The sequence below is a fragment of the Corythoichthys intestinalis genome, chromosome 2 (assembly GCF_030265065.1).
Source record: "Corythoichthys intestinalis isolate RoL2023-P3 chromosome 2, ASM3026506v1, whole genome shotgun sequence".
Classification (NCBI taxonomy): domain Eukaryota; kingdom Metazoa; phylum Chordata; class Actinopteri; order Syngnathiformes; family Syngnathidae; genus Corythoichthys; species Corythoichthys intestinalis.
The window spans coordinates 62,050,392-62,068,477 of NC_080396.1; the positions used below are offsets into that span (position 1 = coordinate 62,050,392).

The following is an 18,086-nucleotide window of genomic DNA, read 5'->3' on the forward strand; positions in this document are numbered from 1 at the left end:
CTTTTCATACTGTCCAAGTTATGGCACCTCCCCTCATGGGTTGGCTGACTGACAGCAACAGCTGATGTTTGAAGTTCTACACCTTTTCTCCTCGTCCTGCCAAGAGGAAACTGAATTTAAAAATAAATGGGAAAATGTGGTGTGCAGAGGTACACAAATAAGCAAAGTGACAAATCTTTTTAATCATATATATTTTTTTGTAATCTTGTGCCATCTCATTGCACTTTGGACTAATCCTTTCTATTTCTGGATATAGCTTTCCTCCCCTCTAGGGGAACAGCTGACACGTTTGCACAAACACACTCTATATAAGGCGGGGGCTGAGAGGTTACGTTTGTATTGCTGTCTTACTGAGTGCTAGAGAGAAAGTTAGGTTTGATCATATGACATCCCGCATTTAGCTAACAGCAGAGGGTGTTGTTGTCCAACATAGCGGCTCCATTAGATGGATGATTTAAAGTGCCTGTGACACCATTAAAAAAATCTTAAATAGAATTATAATGTGAATTCAAAATCATATTTTAAGAGGATTTGACTATATACAACGATCTGGCAAAGCGCAGATGACGAGAAATGAGTCAATCTGCTGTTTAGCCACTCCTGTCATTATAGCGCTCTTGCGCCGCCGTTTGGGTGATGACGTTGGCAGAGTAACAATTTCAGATGATTTAGAATTCAACCCAATGGAGGAGGAAGATTCAGGACAAGGAAAATGCGACAGAGAGCAGCAACATGTCATTGTTTTTATCTCTCTACTGCAATATTTTTTAAGGATATTCTTTTCATCTAAGTATTTTCCCCAATTGCTAAATAAAATGTTTGGTTATGACAAATCACAGTCTTGTGCTAAATGGAATATGAAATATTAAAGGGTATGAAAACACTAAGGGGCAGTGAGATATCAATAGAACCGTTATGTGGCAAGATAACAAATATTAATAAAGTTAACAAAAAAATAAATCGCATTCATGAGCAATTATCGAAAATAGATGGAAAATTACGAACATTTCCGAAAGTATTCTGGAAACAGCCGAATGGGGCGGAGACGTCATAACAAGGAAACAAAAGGTCGAGGCAGGTGCCATCGTTGTTTATCGACGAGAGAGTTGCGTTCGTGTTTTATCCAAAAATCGCTAAAATGGTTCAAACCTGTCATGCTATGTGGTTTACAAATAGCCATTTGTCACAATGTAGTACCCAGAAAAAGAGCTGGACTACGCAGACAATGAGTAAAGTTCATCAGTGCTAAGAGGGCTAATTTTGCAGCCCCAGCCTCCGGCACGGTTTTGTGTGGTGCGCATTTTACACCTGAAAGCTATACGAACTATGGACAAATGAAATCAGGTTTTGCAAAGAAATTGCTGCTGAAAACAGATGCAGTGCCCACCTACACGCGCAGCCACCTAAATGTCCCGAGATAACAAGAAAGAGGACGATGACTGGCTCTGATGAGACCACCCCACCACCCCAGGCAAAGCAAAGGAGGGAAATGGCCAGAGTGAGTACTCTTTTATAATAAAAAAACATATCACGCATTGGATATAGGACTGGACACATGTATAAATTATCGCTCGTAAAATATATGGAACAAATCCTCTAATCCCATTCATATTTGTGTCGGTTGGCAGAGCGAAATCCGATGATAGAACATTAAATGATAATTATTCTATACATTACTTTATTTTGCGGTCACGGTGTATCAGCTTCACAAAAAGAAATGCAAAACAAACCATTCGGTGTTTCTGTTGCCGCCGTTGTTTCATCAGTGTGATTGCTCCCCTCAGTGATCCTTTCATTAGGCTGCGTTGGCTTTCGTTTGGGCTCAAATTGATGACCCAAAACACCAAAGAAAGGTTCATAACTCTCCTCGTCACCATTAGAAGAATGTTCGTTACGTCGGATTCGTCGATGCAACTAGAAACAAAATTGTCTGCCATCATCACCGCCATTCAGTACTAAGCACTGAGCCGGTTGTTTCCATATAGTGATGTCACGCACACAATATGCTAGATTTCCGGCATCTCGGGGGCGGGTCGTTTTAGCTTGACAATCGACCTAATTTCTATCATTTTCTTGGTGTTGCGATGTGTGTAATTACACGAAGTGGCATGATATGAATTCAAAAGGCATGCGTTGATGGATAAATGATGGAATATTAGCATTTCCCCAGGTGTTGTCATACCCTTTAAAAATGCATTTATTCTGTACAACAGGGCTAAATCACTGCATAATGGTCAAAACTGTCGATTTCTTTAACCTCCAGAACGGTATTTTATGCCACTGGCGTTAGTCCGGCTCTTGTCATTTTCCTGCCCCGGCTTGAGAGACTGAGGAAAGCGTAAACAAAACAGTTGGCGTGAGAGCTAGGCGACATGCTAACCCGAACCGAGCGGCTCTTCCAAGTCTTTTTGTCATCTTTCAAAAATTAAAAATCACACAAAACTATCCCGACTCGTGTCACACACAGCGTCGCGTGTGATTTTCCTCACCGATCGACCAGCCCCCGGCGGCGAGCAAATTTTGGCTTCTGCTGCGCCACCGGCAGGCAAGCAGTGCTCGTCGCCGGGGACGCAGAGGGGAATGACCATCAAAAATGGCACATTCTCAGTGGACAAACCAGCCGACGTCGGCGTGCGTGGCTGCCCGAGCCCAAGCAGAGTATAGCACTTTATAGGCAGGCAAGCAAAGAGGGCCGAGGGGGGTGGAAGTCTCGACACAATTGAGAACCGAAGACGAGAGCGGGGGGCTCCCTGGCACAAGCCAGGAAGCGCTCAATAGGCGGGCACGCTTTTATCGGCTGGCGACCATGGTGTGTGACAAGCCGCCGGTCGTCGTCCGAATGGCCTTCTCGGTGGACAGGGAGCATTATCACCCAAAAAATGCAAGCCACCTCCTTATTAAAACGTTTGCCATGATCCTAGTATTTGACATAACATAAAACACGTTGCTTATTCACTTCTTCATCAGTCCAATAGTCTCTAGATTGTCGGACTTGTTGTACCCATTCTTCGCGGTCAACAGGATCTTTTGGAAGTCCAAAAAGCCTCACACCACTCTGCCTGGTGTAGCAACAAAAGTCTGCAGCACATTGGGCTGGCGTGACACAAAAAATAAACGACTTAATCCGCAAAATCGGTTGAATCCGCAGTCCTTCTGCATACTATAGTAATAGCTGTATTGTGAAGATGATTAGTCCGCTGACGTCACGTGCACCTTCTTCCTCAATCCAGACTCTTGGCGGAAGTCACTCATTTTCATGGCGTGAGATTTAAAAAAAATTGAATAAACATATTGATCGCTTCCACACACATCCAAGCTTTCTGAGTTTTTTCAGGAACATAAAATACTGAGTGTAATATGAAATAAGCATGCTTTTTTTTTGTGTCACAGGCACTTTAATTACTTGTTCCACCAACACAGCAGTGTCAATTCAATTTACTTAACTTAATTACAATCTTACTAACTTTTGTATATTTCAAAACAACACTTCTTTCCTGCAGAGGTAAACCTCATTGTCCCCCATCATATCGTAGGAGCCCGTCCTATTTGAATAAATAAGCAATATATACATGTATTTAGCTTTTGTTTTAAACCTTCATATAATTTATTTGTAGTGGTACTTTTTATTTGAGCAAATAAGCCTACATGAAGTCCTGATTTGGACTTGTGATGTTCCACTTATTGCCAATGCACAAGCATTCAATATTACCTTTGTGCAAAAGGGGAAGTAATTGACTCGTTTTTTATTTCTCATTTACAACGTACATGGGTGAGGAAGTAACAATAAATACACAAAAGGGAACACACACACCTCACCTTTATAGCACCTGCCTCAAGATTTGAGTACATTTTTTGTCAAGTTTTGCTAACCTGTCAGTCACAATGGATTTCTGTCCTGCTGCCAACCCACTCGCATGGACTCAAAAGTGCTGGGAGGACAAGTTAAAGTTTATCTGTGAGTTCAGGTCTGGCCCATGGCCCCCCAATGGTGACCATAAAGAGGGTGAGAGGGTGTCTGTTATCCTTCCTGCTCGATGCACTGTCCATCAATTGAGGATCTACATCTCTACAGAGGTATACAACTAAAAAATATACACTTCACTGTTTTCTTTTCAATAATATATATACAAAGTGGAGATCAAACAAAAACAAAACAAATATAAATGTTAGATAAACTAATCCTCTTTTGGAAATATTGGACAGGTTCAATTAAAATGTTTTAAGTACAGTATATTCTTAACAGTTTCTTCCTACTTGTTACAGTGCCTTGCAAAAGTATTCGGCCCCCTTGAACCTTGCAACCTTTCGCCACATTTCAGGCTTCAAACATAAAGATATAAAATTTTAATTTTTTGTCAAGAATCAACAACAAGTGGGACACAATCGTGAAGTGGAACAACATTTATTGGATAATTTAAACTTTTTTAACAAATAAAAAACTGAAAAGTGGGGCGTGCAATATTATTCGGCCCCCTTGCGGTAATACTTTGTAGCGCCACCTTTTGCTCCAATTACAGCTGCAAGTCGCTTGGGGTATGTTTCTATCAGTTTTGCACATTGAGAGACTGACATTCTTGCCCATTCTTCGTTGCAAAACAGCTCGAGCTCAGTGAGGTTGGATGGAGAGTGTTTGTGAACAGCAGTCTTCAGCTCTTTCCACAGATTCTCGATTGGATTCAGGTCTGGACTTTGACTTGGCCATTCTAACACCTGGATACGTTTATTTTTGAACCATTCCATTGTAGATTTGGCTTTATGTTTTGGATCATTGTCCTGTTGGAAGATAAATCTCCGTCCCAGTCTCAGGTCTTGTGCAGATACCAACAGGTTTTCTTCCAGAATGTTCCTGTATTTGGCTGCATCCATCTTCCCGTCAATTTTAACCATCTTCCCTGTCCCTGCTGAAGAAAAGCAGGCCCAAACCATGATGCTGCCACCACCATGTTTGACAGTGGGGATGGTGTGTTCAGGGTGATGAGCTGTGTTGCTTTTACGCCAAACATATCGTTTTGCATTGTGGCCAAAAAGTTCAATTTTGGTTTCATCTGACAGGAGCACCTTCTTCCACATGTTTGGTGTGTCTCCCAGGTGGCTTGTGGCAAACTTTAAACGAGAATTTTTATGGATATCATTGACAAATGGCTTTCTTCTTGCCACTCTTCCATAAAGGCCAGATTTGTGCAGTGTACGACTCATTGTTGTCCTATGGACAGACTCTCCCACCTCAGCTGTAGATCTCTGCAGTTCATCCAGAGTGATCATGGGCCTCTTGGCTACATCTCTGATCAGTTTTCTCCTTGTTTGAGAAGAAAGTTTGGAAGGACGGCCGGGTCTTGGTAGATTTGCAGTGGTCTGATACTCCTTCCATTTCACTATGATGGCTTGCACAGTGCTCCTTGAGATGTTTAAAGCTTGGGAAATCTTTTTGTATCCAAATCCGGCTTTAAACTTCTCCACAACAGTATCTCGGACCTGCCTGGTGTGTTCCTTGGTTTTCATAATGCTCTCTGCACTTTAAACAGAACCCTGAGACTATCACAGAGCAGGTGCATTTATATGGAGACTTGATTACACACAGGTGGATTCTATTTATCATCATCGGTCATTTAGGACAACACTGGATCATTCAGAGATCCTCACTGAACTTCTGGAGTGAGTTTGCTGCACTGAAAGTAAAGGGGCCGAATAATATTGCACGCCCCACTTTTCAGTTTTTTATTTGTTAAAAAAGTTTAAATTATCCAATAAATGTTGTTCCACTTCACGATTGTGTCCCACTTGTTGTTGATTCTTGACAAAAAAATTAAATTTCATATCTTTATGTTTGAAGCCTGAAATGTGGCAAAAGGTTGCAAGATTCAAGGGGGCCGAATACTTTTGCAAGGCACTGTACACCCAAGTTTTCAAGTTAATTTGGAGATAAAAGGATGACAATGAAAGGGAGTCTTCAAAGATTCAGTGACCAATTACTGTATATCTCCTGGTCTGAATCTGATTGAGCATCTGTCGGGAATTCTTTGAACATACAAGTGGAGCTTCACTCTCCATCCAACATCAAGACTTTAAAAATTCTTGAAGAATAGAAAAAGATAGATGTTGTAATTTGTCAGAGACATGTTCATTCAATGCCTTGAAAACTTGCTAATGTTCTTAAAATCCAATGAGGTCATACAAAATTATATACTGTATGTGTTATGTGACATGGCATCTCTTGTATAGGGTGTAGTCACGTTTGCACCAACCAAGTTTGATAGAATTTTTAATTTTCTGTTCTATGTTCTATTAACTACTTTAAGCAACATTAGGTAACTTTTCAACCTTTATACAATATTTCATAACATTTGTTATAATATGTCGACTGACAACTAGTTGAATGACACGTCTTTTATATCTTAAAGGGGTCTGTATCACTTTCACCTGCATCAGTTAACTTTTAGGGTGGCAGGAATGCTGTTGTTTAGCCACAACTGAATTCATTACCTTTTTACTATTCATCCTTCATACAGCCGCTGGAAACAAATGCTGTCCATTGCAATCCATCCGCAGGTGCCCGGGAGATTGATTTTTGATTGATTGAGGATTTTACGACACTGTACGGGTGTGCGCTGGTCCTCATGGGAAACGCAGTCTTGCTTAAGGCAAAACACTACCGCTTTTGTCCACCGGCATCGATAAAATTGACCAAAACTGAAAAGTTACCAAGTGTTTCTTTAAGTTTCATGGTATGAGTCGAGCAAGCGTTGTAAAAACCTAAGCTATATTGAAATTGTAAAACCTGTTCTTATATTGAGATTGTTGATCAAAATATTTGTTTTTTCAAAGAGGGTGCACTCAATTTTGATGTGCACTGTATATGTTTCCTAATTTAAGTAGCGTTGATATCTTGATATGACTACTCTTACCTAGAAAACATCATTTGGGGAGGGGGATATACCTAGTAATGGAAGGATAAGAAAAGTAAGATGTGTCAAATAGGAGTGTAATATGGTAAGGCGAGTGCACAAGTAATGTTAATATTGTGTGTGGGGAGCCCAGTTTTAGGACAAATCACATGTGAGTATTAATGAGTCGACATCCTTACTTTTAGCTATGTGATCGCTAATCCTGGCATTAACACTTTTACATACCAGTATGTGTCTAAACAAAGAGATATTAAAGGTCACCACCCATTTTTATTTGAATTATACATATATATGGCGCAAAACACTCAGGTAACTTGAAGTTCTGCTCTGAGACCCCCAATTTGGCCAAATTTCACAAAATTGTCCTATACGCATGTGTGATACATAATTGGAAAGCTGAAAATCTCAATTTTCTGGGAGAAGAAAATTTTTGAACAGGAGGGCATTTAGAAAAAAAAAAAAAAAAAAAAAATTCACCACTAAACCCTAACTCGAGGTGACAGCATGAGAAAACAAAATTTAAGACACCATGATTTTAACGAGATGTTATCGCGTACTTACATTTTTTCGATCCAAAAACTCTGTGTAGCATATATCACCGAGTGTCAAGACACTGACACATCTGTAAATGGCCACAGCTGGATTTTTGGGGGATTTTATGGGTGAAACATGGTAATATAATAAGGGTCGCGATGCAGAAATCGCAGACATCAAGTAGTGATCGAGATTTTCTTTTTCAAATATTTACCCTTTTAAATGTCTTTTTTTTCTCAAGCTTTCTTTGTTTGGATCATTTATTTATCATTCAAAATATCGGGGAAAATGCGACAGCAACAACAACAAAAATACACTTCATAAAAATACAACTTCACAACGCCACAATGTCCAATAGCTCATGTGACTTTGTGCATTCAGGTGCAGAACTTCCATCCAGAACCATCTGCGATAATGGATCCAGACAGATTTGCTCTGCTATATTCCAAGGGAGAAGATTGGCATGAGGCTTATGACAACTCTCAGATCATCAGGACACTTGATATGCTGTGGTGGTATGACAATGTTGGGCTTCTTACGGCCTTCTTGGTACTAAAGGAGAAAGAGGCAGTCGATTGTGAGTCAAAACAGAGACAGTATCACTTCTTGGCCTACCTGATCGGACACGACCTGGAGAAAGAGGCGATGGACAAACATTATGAAATTGCGTACACCCGCAGGAAGCTCGCGATTTCCAGAAACCAAGAGCTAAGGGATAGGGATGATACAGTGTACACCACGGAGCCTTGGCTAGCAAGCACCCCAGTCCCAAATGACTTAGAGCACTTACTGAAAAGAAAACTTTTGGTCACCCTACATTATATCAACCAGATAAGTTTCAGTGTACAAGTCGATTTCAGTGCAAAACCCGATGTTCTTGTCAAATATTTCCGAAAGGTGATGGCACAAGAAAAACAAGAAATCTCTGATGTCTTGGTGTTAAAGGTCACAGGAAGGGAAGAGTTTCTGTCTGGGGACTACCCTTTAAAAAAATTCCAATGGGTGCGACAGTGCTTGAGAGACAATCAAGTTCTCCACCTATCTGTGGTCCCTCTGTCACAGCTTATTAAGGAGACGGTCCACTTTGAAGACTTGCCACTTATTGATGATTTTAGTGGCACATTCTGCTCTCACGAATCACTTGGCCTCGAACAAAAGGATCTTGAAGACATATTCCTGCTATCTCTGTGGGACTGCAAAAGAAAATTCCGTGTCAAACTTCTCGGCATTGATATTCCAACGCTCCCGAACAAATCCCCTCGATCAATCTATGTGAAAGCAGCTGTAATTTTTGGCAATAGGGTTCTCTCGTCAGTGTCTTCATCACACAAACTCTTCACAGATGAAGTATTGTGGAGCGAGTGGCTGGACTTTGACCTGAATATTAAGGATCTACCACGCGGAGCCAAGCTGGGCTTCACCATAAATGCCAGTACGGACATATCCCAGGGGACTGATGACGTAAATATGTCCCCGACTAAAGATTCAAAGTTGCCTGCATCTTCAGTCTTCAAAATGACAGACCTGCAGAAAGGGAAAGTGAAGGTTCTCTACTTTGCGAATCTTCTTCTGATTGATTACAGGTCAGAAGAATTTTGCTGTATTCCTAAATGGCTTGGTTAATTTTGGTTTTGACATCTAATTTCTTGGTTTTTGCCAGGTCAGTCCTTAGCCAGGGAAACCATACACTACACATGTGGTCCCACCATGACCAAGAGGATGAGGTAATCATTTCCCAAGCTGATAAACATTCCTGTGCTACAAATCCAGATATATCTAACTCCATGGCTATCAGCTTTCTCCTCGACCACTATGGTTTCCCTGTGGTTCTTCCAAGGAGTTTTAGCCTCACAAAGTATTCTGGTAGTCGCAGTAACAGCATCTCCCAAAGCAAATCTGCTTCTGCCTCTGTACCCAACACTGATGACTCCAAACCAGTCCGCGATGAAGGGAATGAGCCTGAGAGCTCAAATTATGCACATCAAAGCTTCTGTCCAAACAAGGCTTTCTTAAGTAGATTCCGGGAGAAAAGTGTTTGCTGTGGTTCTAACCTACCCCACTTCCTTCGCACTGTGGATTGGACGAACAGTAGATTGCTTGAAGATATTCACTGGTTGGTGGCAAACTGGGACCTGAAAGAGCTGGATGTGTCTGTGGCACTTGAGCTTTTGAGCATGGACTTTGCAGATGAGATTGTCAGGAGATTAGCAGTGCAGAGTCTGGAAAGCCTCTCCAATGACGAAGTTCTCAAGTATTTACTCCAATTGGTTCAGGTATGTGTGTATTTTCACAAACGTGGCACGTACACAAAATATTAAAGTTGCAGACATAGATAATGCTAGTAAGAGCTTTACACAAATGTATATACTCTATTCATGTAGGCAGTTAAAGTGGAACCTTACCACGACAGCTTCTTGGCACAGTTCCTAATCCGAAGAGCACTAAGGGTGAGTGACACAATTTGCTGAAATTTTGACTTTGTCATAAATACATACGTCGATAAACTTGTTGGTATTCTTTTGTCCAATAAATAACAGGAACAGATATAAATGACAAAAGCAAGAATGAATGAAAGTTCTGATTATGCTGGCGGCAATACTTCGTTGAAGCAAGATGCTATAAAAATGTGCTTCGTTTCAATCACACTGACTTACTGTATCTGCAATTTCAGAGCAAGCGGATCGGCCATTTCTTTTTCTGGTATGTGCGCAGTGAGGTAACCGCTTGCCCGTATTTTCGTCAGCGTATGGCAGTGGTTCTTGAGGCCTATTTGATGGGCTGCGGTCAGGCCATGCTGGATAGCTTCGCTCTACAGGTACAAGCCGTTGAAGCTCTTCAGGAGGTTGCCTTCATGATTAAGAAGATCTACACTGACAAAAGGGATCTTCCTCCTTCAGGTGGGGCATTAAATGCTGTACACCCGTGAAATAAGCACCATAATGATGCAATGAAACAGTTTCTGATAGAAATGTGTGAACGGTTCAAGCTCTAATCTGCAAGCTTTCATCAAGAACCCATTGAGATGCACAGCAAATGCGTTTCAAATTGTTTTTATTATAGCTTCACAAAGGCTTCAAGAATTTCTTCGGGACAGCCCACTACCTAATGAATTTCTCCTGCCTTTGGACCCCCGCATCAAAGTAGGACAGATTCTGGTAGGCATCAGGGTCTACTTACATGGCCTTTTTATTTATGTATTTATTTTTATTATTATTATTATTTTTTTTTTTTATTTTTTTTTTACAAATTTACAAATTAATAGTGGCTTGGCATTGATTTACACTAAAGAAGCCATACTGAGTCATGAGTGTCGTTCACGGGATACAAACTCCAAAGCCTTCAAGATCCGAAAACTACTTTTTCATTTCGTATTCACGGTTGGCTATTCATCAAATGACCTTGTCACATTTCACATATCGCCAGGTACTAAAAAAAACTCAGATATGAAGAAGCTGCCAAAACTGTCTAAAATATGTTGAATTTTTTTCCCCTCTATTCCCTTTAAACTGCAGCTGGACAAATGCAAGGTTATGGCATCAAAGAAGAAACCTTTACTGTTGGAGTTCTCTCCCATGCCATCCCCAACCTCTGCTACACCTGTTGGCATAATTTTCAAACAGGGAGATGACTTGAGACAGGACATGCTAGTGATTCAGGTGAGGTGTATTGTTCTGTAAAAAAAAAAAAAAAAAAAAGTTACGGTAACTCAAATACACTACAAATAGCGTTGGGCATCAAGCATCGATGAAATCCGGGATTAACGCTCCGATTCTCCCAGAACCGTCCCCATTTTTCAAAATTTAGATTCCAAGTTTCGATGCCCTAACTGCCGACTGGAAAAAAAATAGCTGCCGAACACCACAAAGAACAAGCCACATGAAGTGTGTGTTTGTGCATTGCAACTTGATTTCAATCGTAGACATTGTGCGGCGTCGCTCAAAAGTTTGGCTCAACTTCACAAAGAATATATGACCAGTCAGCTCAGTGCAACATTTGCAACTCAGCGATATCACGCACGACCAATATAACCCTTAACCCTTAAACACCTTTGGCTTCATGGAATACAGGTGCTGAGTAGTGCATAGCTGAGTGCTGCGTATTTGACACGCTGCGCCGGTCCCCTAACCAGTCAGAACCAGGTAAGTAAAACAATAAATTACGTCCGTCTTCTGCTGCCCCCAGGACTTGACCCTGGATTAAGCAGTAGATGGTGGAAGGATGGATGGAATAGTACAAGAATAAATCATATTGTGACGTCGGGCGAATGTAGCTAGTAATGTTGCCGCCTCCGTTAAAATCACCAGTATTACAAGCATCTTTTGTTTTAGAATCAGTCTTACAAATAAGGAAATCCTTGTTATTTTGCCTCAGCTACATCAAATTATTATCAATAGAAGAATTTATACTAATGCTTCATCGTAGCTCCCAGCTAAGGTACATGTATGTAAAGTGCGTAACGGCTCAAAGCTACCTTACCTACCCCTACGTAATATCTGCTACTTTTTCATGTAGAAATAGTAAGACTACTCTCGTAGTCCTTTTTAAAAATGTATCAATATAGCCATAATACTCTGTCATATGAACATGCATCATTGAGTTTTTTTTACGTATTTCACTACAGTGATATGTGACATTTATTTATCTACTCTGCTGTGAGCACCAGCCACCAGCTGTTTTGTCTGAGGACCCTGCTGCGGTCGTGGAACGAAAGAAAGACTTTTCCTTTGCTGTCAGATCTTGCTTTCTCATATTTATGCGTTAAACATTCATCTACACCCAGTGAACGCGTGTTCTCCACTGCAGGAGACACTATCTGTCCAGAACACTCACGCTTACTGCCTGAGTGGGTTTTATGAATTGTTTTTTTTTGTTTGTTTTATATTCTGCACCAGGTTAGACCATGAGTGGGAGCTCAATAACATGTAAAAATGTCTGCAGTATAAGACACTCTAAAACATAGACAAAAGAATATGTGTAAACGTTTTCTCTGTGAGCTTTTGGAAAATAAACATCTTTGTGAAAGTGCACTCCTGTGGAAAGAAACTTCACTATAGTTCAAAGACTGATATTTATATACAAGTTAAAAATACCTCCTTGAGAAATTCATAGTTCATTAAAAGTTGATATAGTTTAAAAAATAATCGAGAAGTTAAGAAATTAACATAAACTATGCAATTTTTTGGACCGTGCCTATTTAAAGAGTCAGAATCGAGAATCGTTTGGAACCGGAATCTAAGCATGGAATCGGAATCGGAACTGAAACCGTTCAAATTCAAACGATGCCCAACCCTAACTACTTAAAAGGAAAAAAGAATCAAGATGTTCCAGATGTTGAGCAAAGTATTTCCCCTTTTGATTAATCTGTGTCTCTATATAGACTTTAGCGGTGATGGACTCAATCTGGCAAGAGCAATATCTTCACCTCAACCTTGTTCCGTACGGCTGCATCTCCACAGGACATAACATAGGTAACCATCGTTAACGCTTTAAGTATCACACCCACATTCAAGATTGATATGTCCAAGTCCAGTCTGTAAAAATGAATGTTTTTCTTATTTAAAATAAATAAATAAATAAAATAAAGATGGCAGTGGAAAAACAAAAGGTCGCATGGAAAAACAAAGGTTTTCTCATCTGGAATGGCTGGCAACTTATTGTATGAAAGCATCTCATTCACTGCACTGAGCAAGCTTGCAACCAGGTAATTAAGTCTTCATTTACATCTAGGCATGATCGAAATTGTTAGGGATGCAACGACCATTGCCGCCGTACAGAGAAGTCATGGAGGAACAAATGGGTTGTTCAGAAACGATGCTTTATTTGAGTGGCTGAAATCCAAGTGCTTGCTGCAGGAAATTGTAAGTAATGATTTTAAAAGAGTTGTCCGATAATGACTTTTCAACCAAAACAGATATCCCAATATTGCTCAATTTAAAAAACGGATATATGCAGTCATGGACTTAAAATATTTTGGCTAATTGTATTGTGATGCCCCACTGGATGTTTTAATAATGTAATGCTCACATAACAAATCCTAAGCAACATAGTTTGGAGAAACTTAATGGCCAATAAGCATAACAACTGTGTTAAGCTGTGACCAGCCCTTGTACAAAGGCAGACGGCTTCTACATTAATTTTGAAGGTAACATGTATAAAAACCGATATGGAAAAAAACGATGTCGATATTATGCGATATCATTTTTGGAATGCTTTTCCTGGCTGATTTTATCGGCTACACGATAATATCAGACAACTCTAATCACAAAAATTTCTTGCTATCCCTATTTATCTTGGTAGAAAATGAAAAAATGTAAGTATAAGTATTTCTATAGACTTCTTAATGATATTGACAGGACACGGGGCACGGGGCCGATTAATAGGGGGCCTATCTCCGTCAAAGCTGACTGAGTGGAAACACAGACAAAGAGCTTTTTACGTTGAAAATTCTCGTGAATAAATGCGTAAATCCCTCAATTCTTTATAGATATGGATGTAAAACAGTCTTGATTCTTGGTTAAAAGCTAAACAACCAGGCAGTTAGCATTTATTTTACGTAAATGTGTCGAATGTGCCGCTAGTCTTGAAGTCACTGTGGCGCCGACTTACCACAACAAAGAGCTTTTTATGTTGAAATTCTTGTGAATAAATGCTTAAATCCCTAAAATCTTTATGGATATGGACATAAAACAGTCTCGATTCTTGGTTGAAAGCAAAGAACAACAGGCAGTTAGCATTTATTTTACGTAAATATGTTGAATGTGCTGCTAGTCTTTAAGTCACTATGGTGCCGCCTTACCACAACAAAGAGCTTTTTACGTTGAAATTCTTGTGAATAAATGCTTAAATCCCTGAATTCTTTATAGATATGGACATAAAACAGTCCGATTCTTGGTTAAAAGCAAAAATCCGTGCAGTTAGCATGTAATTTACCTAAATATTGCGAACTACGACGCCAATGCCGTAGCGTCCAATTTCTCTCACTGATTTTTTTCATGTTTCAAAATGCATGCGTGGTAAAATAATTACCTTGAATCCTCGAATAAATCACTCTTGAGACAATCCTTCCTGTTTGTATGCGGTACAGCTTTCGTACTTTTTCAACCTAAATCCGGCATTAGATCGATGCGCGCGAGTTTGAGAATAACTCCTCTTGATGTGGGGATGCCCCCTACTTGAAGGCGAGGCGCAGTGTATGACGGATGTGACCCGTCAATATCATTATGAAGTCTATGGTATGTCACAGTTTGTTTAAGTTATGTAAGATTTACATTTTCTCTCATACAGCATTTCAAGACTGTGGAACGCTTTGTAAAGTCCTGTGCAGGCTACTGTGTGGCTACATATGTACTTGGCATTGGGGATCGTCACAATGACAACATTATGATCACAGATCAAGGTATGATGTACCATGATAGTGTAAACCTTGGTATGTCAGAGACAGCGTTTGAAGAAAGACCTCCATCCTTGTGTCACATCTAATGTAGTAACAAACTTGACCTCTGATGTGACAAAACAAACAAAAAAGCTCCTTTATGTTATTTAGGCAATTTATTCCACATCGACTTCGGCCACATCTTGGGAAACTGGAAGCACTTTCTTGGTGTGAACAGGGAGCGTGTGCCATTTGTCCTCACACCCGACTTCCTGTACGTCATGGGAAGAGTCAAAGGTGGCAATAGCCTCTACTTTCAATGTTTCAGGGTAAGGACACACTTTTCTCTAGCCAATGACTTATTCACACTTGTTTGCGCAAAAATCTAACAGTGCTGACTGCATAATTTTGTTTTGGTTAATGTTATGGTTGAAGATAGTAGGCTGGAGGCAAGGAATTCTTTCCTTTTTTCATTCTATGGATATTCTGTGCTAATTCTAAATTAAAACTAGCCAATATCTCCTGTTATTTATTTATTTCACAACACTTGACTTGTTATATGACATGACTTGACGTGATCAAACCTTGAAAATACATTAAACTCCCTGTACATGCTGTGATGACTAGCGGTGCAACGGTTTGCGGTTCAAAGCCGAACCATTCGGTTCGCCCTGTACGGTTCAATACGCCTTTATGAACCGCGCCTTTTCGGTTTTGCAATTAATATATTCCGAACACTTGTGGAATGAATTGATCGAGCTCTGTGTGCCTGTGTGTGACGTGAAGCACCGCTGTGGAGAAATTCCCGCCCCGCAAGTAAATGTCGGATCGCTGTCAAGCACCTGTGTAATAGAAGCCGAGTAATGCCCTCTCTTGCTTACGAGCGAAGTGAAAGTGAAACAAGAAAGAAAACAAATAGCTATGGCGAGCGGAGGAATGGAGAAACCAAATTTTGAGGAAGCACCGGCTTCTTTCAAATCTGCGGTGTGGCAACATTTTGGTTTCCCCGTGGATTACAATGCGGAGGGAGAGAAAATATTGAAGAAAAAAAAAATTGCAAGCATTGCTCAGCGCTTGTTCTCCATGCTAATGGCAACACTTTTATAACATGACTCCGGCACCTCAGCCAGCATCACCCACAGATATCACTTTCTCAGGGTAGGACAACCCCGAAGATGACACCAGTGAAAACACACGGCGGGCTTCGTTAATTTATTTGCAACGCTTGACCCGCGTTACATTGTTCCCTCGCGGACATATTTCTCCAACAACATAATCCCCGACATTTATGAAATGGCACGCAAAGCCATCGAAGATGATTTCGCTAAAGCACATAGTTTCGCCCTGGCCACTGATAGTTGGAAGTTGGACGTCCCGTGCTACAGAGTGCTACTACCTAACTGTGACGGCCCACTATAATTCATACCTGTCAAATTGTTCGGTCTCGTCGTAATTTGTACAAGTGAGCACTCATTTTTAAAAAATGTGTACGCCGTACATTACGTTCAAAATCTGCATGTTTTTCGTGCATTACGTTTTTTTTTTTCATCCGTTCAGATTTGGTCACCGTTTCTGCAACGAGACAATGCGTTGGTTGAATGACGCTAGAAAAGTCAGAGACTCGGAGAGGGAAGAGTGTTTGTTGAGACGCTGTAGCAAACGCGATGCTAGGCTAGGTGGCTCCAATATTACCTGACTTAGCCGACAACTTACAATCTACACCTAGATATATCATGCATATAGAACTACATGCGAAATGACAGACTCGGTAGCGTTAGTAAACAGCCGCCATTTTAGAGCAGTAAACTTCTCAGAAAGGCTCTGTTGTAGTAAACCTTACGAGTGAACCTATGCAACTTTTTATCTAAAATACTCCTAAATCGGCAAAATCTTGACTTGAGTCTATCTTTAAAGGATGAAACAGTTTTAAAATTTTCACATGTCGAAAGTAGACAGAAGGTTACTAATGCAAAAACGGGAGCAATTTTATCAACTTTAACGGATGATTCACAACATTAAATGTCCTCCAAACATAGCAAAGGTTACTATGTTTTTGTTGTTGTTTTTTTTTGTTTTTTAATGAAAAAAAACAAACATGAAAGGTATCACCAGTTACTTTTCCGTGTAACTTTTTTACTACTGTGTGTGTATTTCAGTAGTCAGTCACTACACTAGCCAAAGAGCTAAGAGGCATTTTAACAATCGAAAATGTTTACATTTTAAGTGTTTATTTCATTTTTTAAAAAGCAAAATAAAGGCAGTTTAAAAAATATATATATATAATGCTAAACGCAAACCGAAACCGAACCAAAACCGTGATCCCAAAACCGAGGTGCAAACCGAACCGTGGGCTAACTGAACAGTTGCACCCCTTGTGATGACAGGCACACCTAAGGGTTGATGAACACAATTTTGTAAACATTTTGTTCGCATTTATACTATTTTGTGTTTTGGGTGACAGCATAAAATTGTGGGAACTAATGTGATCATTCTATTTTCAATAAACAGAATGTGTGCACACAGGCATATCTCGCTCTGCGCGCACACTCTCGGCTGCTGGTCACACTCTTCTCCCTCATGCTCCTCTCGGGTATGCCTGAGCTGAGTGCTGCAGAAGACATGAACTACCTGCGAGAGGCGCTGCAGGAGGGCAAGAGTGAGGCAGAAGCCAGGGAACATTTCCTCCAACAGATTGATAAGTGTGAGCAACTGGGATGGACTGTGCAGGCCAACTGGTGGATCCACCAGATGGCAAATAGATAAAGGAATAAACACAGGCAAGGGCGTAGGTTTGGTATCAACATTGGTTGGGACGATATAACAGCATAACCTGCATGTACAGTTTTTGCTGGGGACAGGACATTAATAAGACCAAACAGATTATTAAACGGGGGTCAGGGCTACATTTCTCAAGAATATGAACCTAATTAATTGATAGGATAAATGATCAATGAAAAATAAACCTGTATTGACTTCCACTAACTTCCATGTGTATTTGTTCAGGTGATACAACGTTCGATTCAAACCTTTGTTTTCAAAAACTACCAAAGAAAGATTTTGTAGTGATAGTCCCTTTATCAAAATAACGGGGGAGGTATCCAAGAATACTGTAGGTCCACCTCTGGGGGAGCACCCCTAGACTCAAACTAAAGTATTGTAATATAAAAGTGATTTTGGAAAAAAATGATAAGAATGAAAAATGATGGAAAAAAATAATCTGATATCCAAGGACCGATCTACATCGGAGGTATAGTAGACTCGAACTAAAGTACTCTCAT

At 40.3% G+C, this 18,086-nt stretch overlaps 1 protein-coding gene across 1 annotated transcript; it reads left to right on the top strand.

Annotated features, from left to right (window-relative positions):
* The first annotated feature begins 3,882 nt into the window (after positions 1 to 3,882).
* On the top strand, positions 3,883 to 17,585 carry si:rp71-17i16.5 (phosphatidylinositol 4,5-bisphosphate 3-kinase catalytic subunit gamma isoform). Its single transcript, XM_057856906.1, has 13 exons — positions 3,883 to 4,074; positions 7,818 to 8,868; positions 8,959 to 9,019; positions 9,097 to 9,709; positions 9,818 to 9,883; positions 10,108 to 10,333; positions 10,497 to 10,591; positions 10,949 to 11,092; positions 12,814 to 12,904; positions 13,164 to 13,294; positions 14,721 to 14,832; positions 14,980 to 15,137; positions 17,317 to 17,585. The coding sequence occupies exons 1-13, from the start codon at positions 3,883 to 3,885 to the stop codon at positions 17,569 to 17,571; spliced, it is 3,195 nt and encodes a 1,064-aa protein (XP_057712889.1). The 3' UTR covers positions 17,572 to 17,585.
* The last annotated feature ends 501 nt before the right edge of the window (positions 17,586 to 18,086 follow it).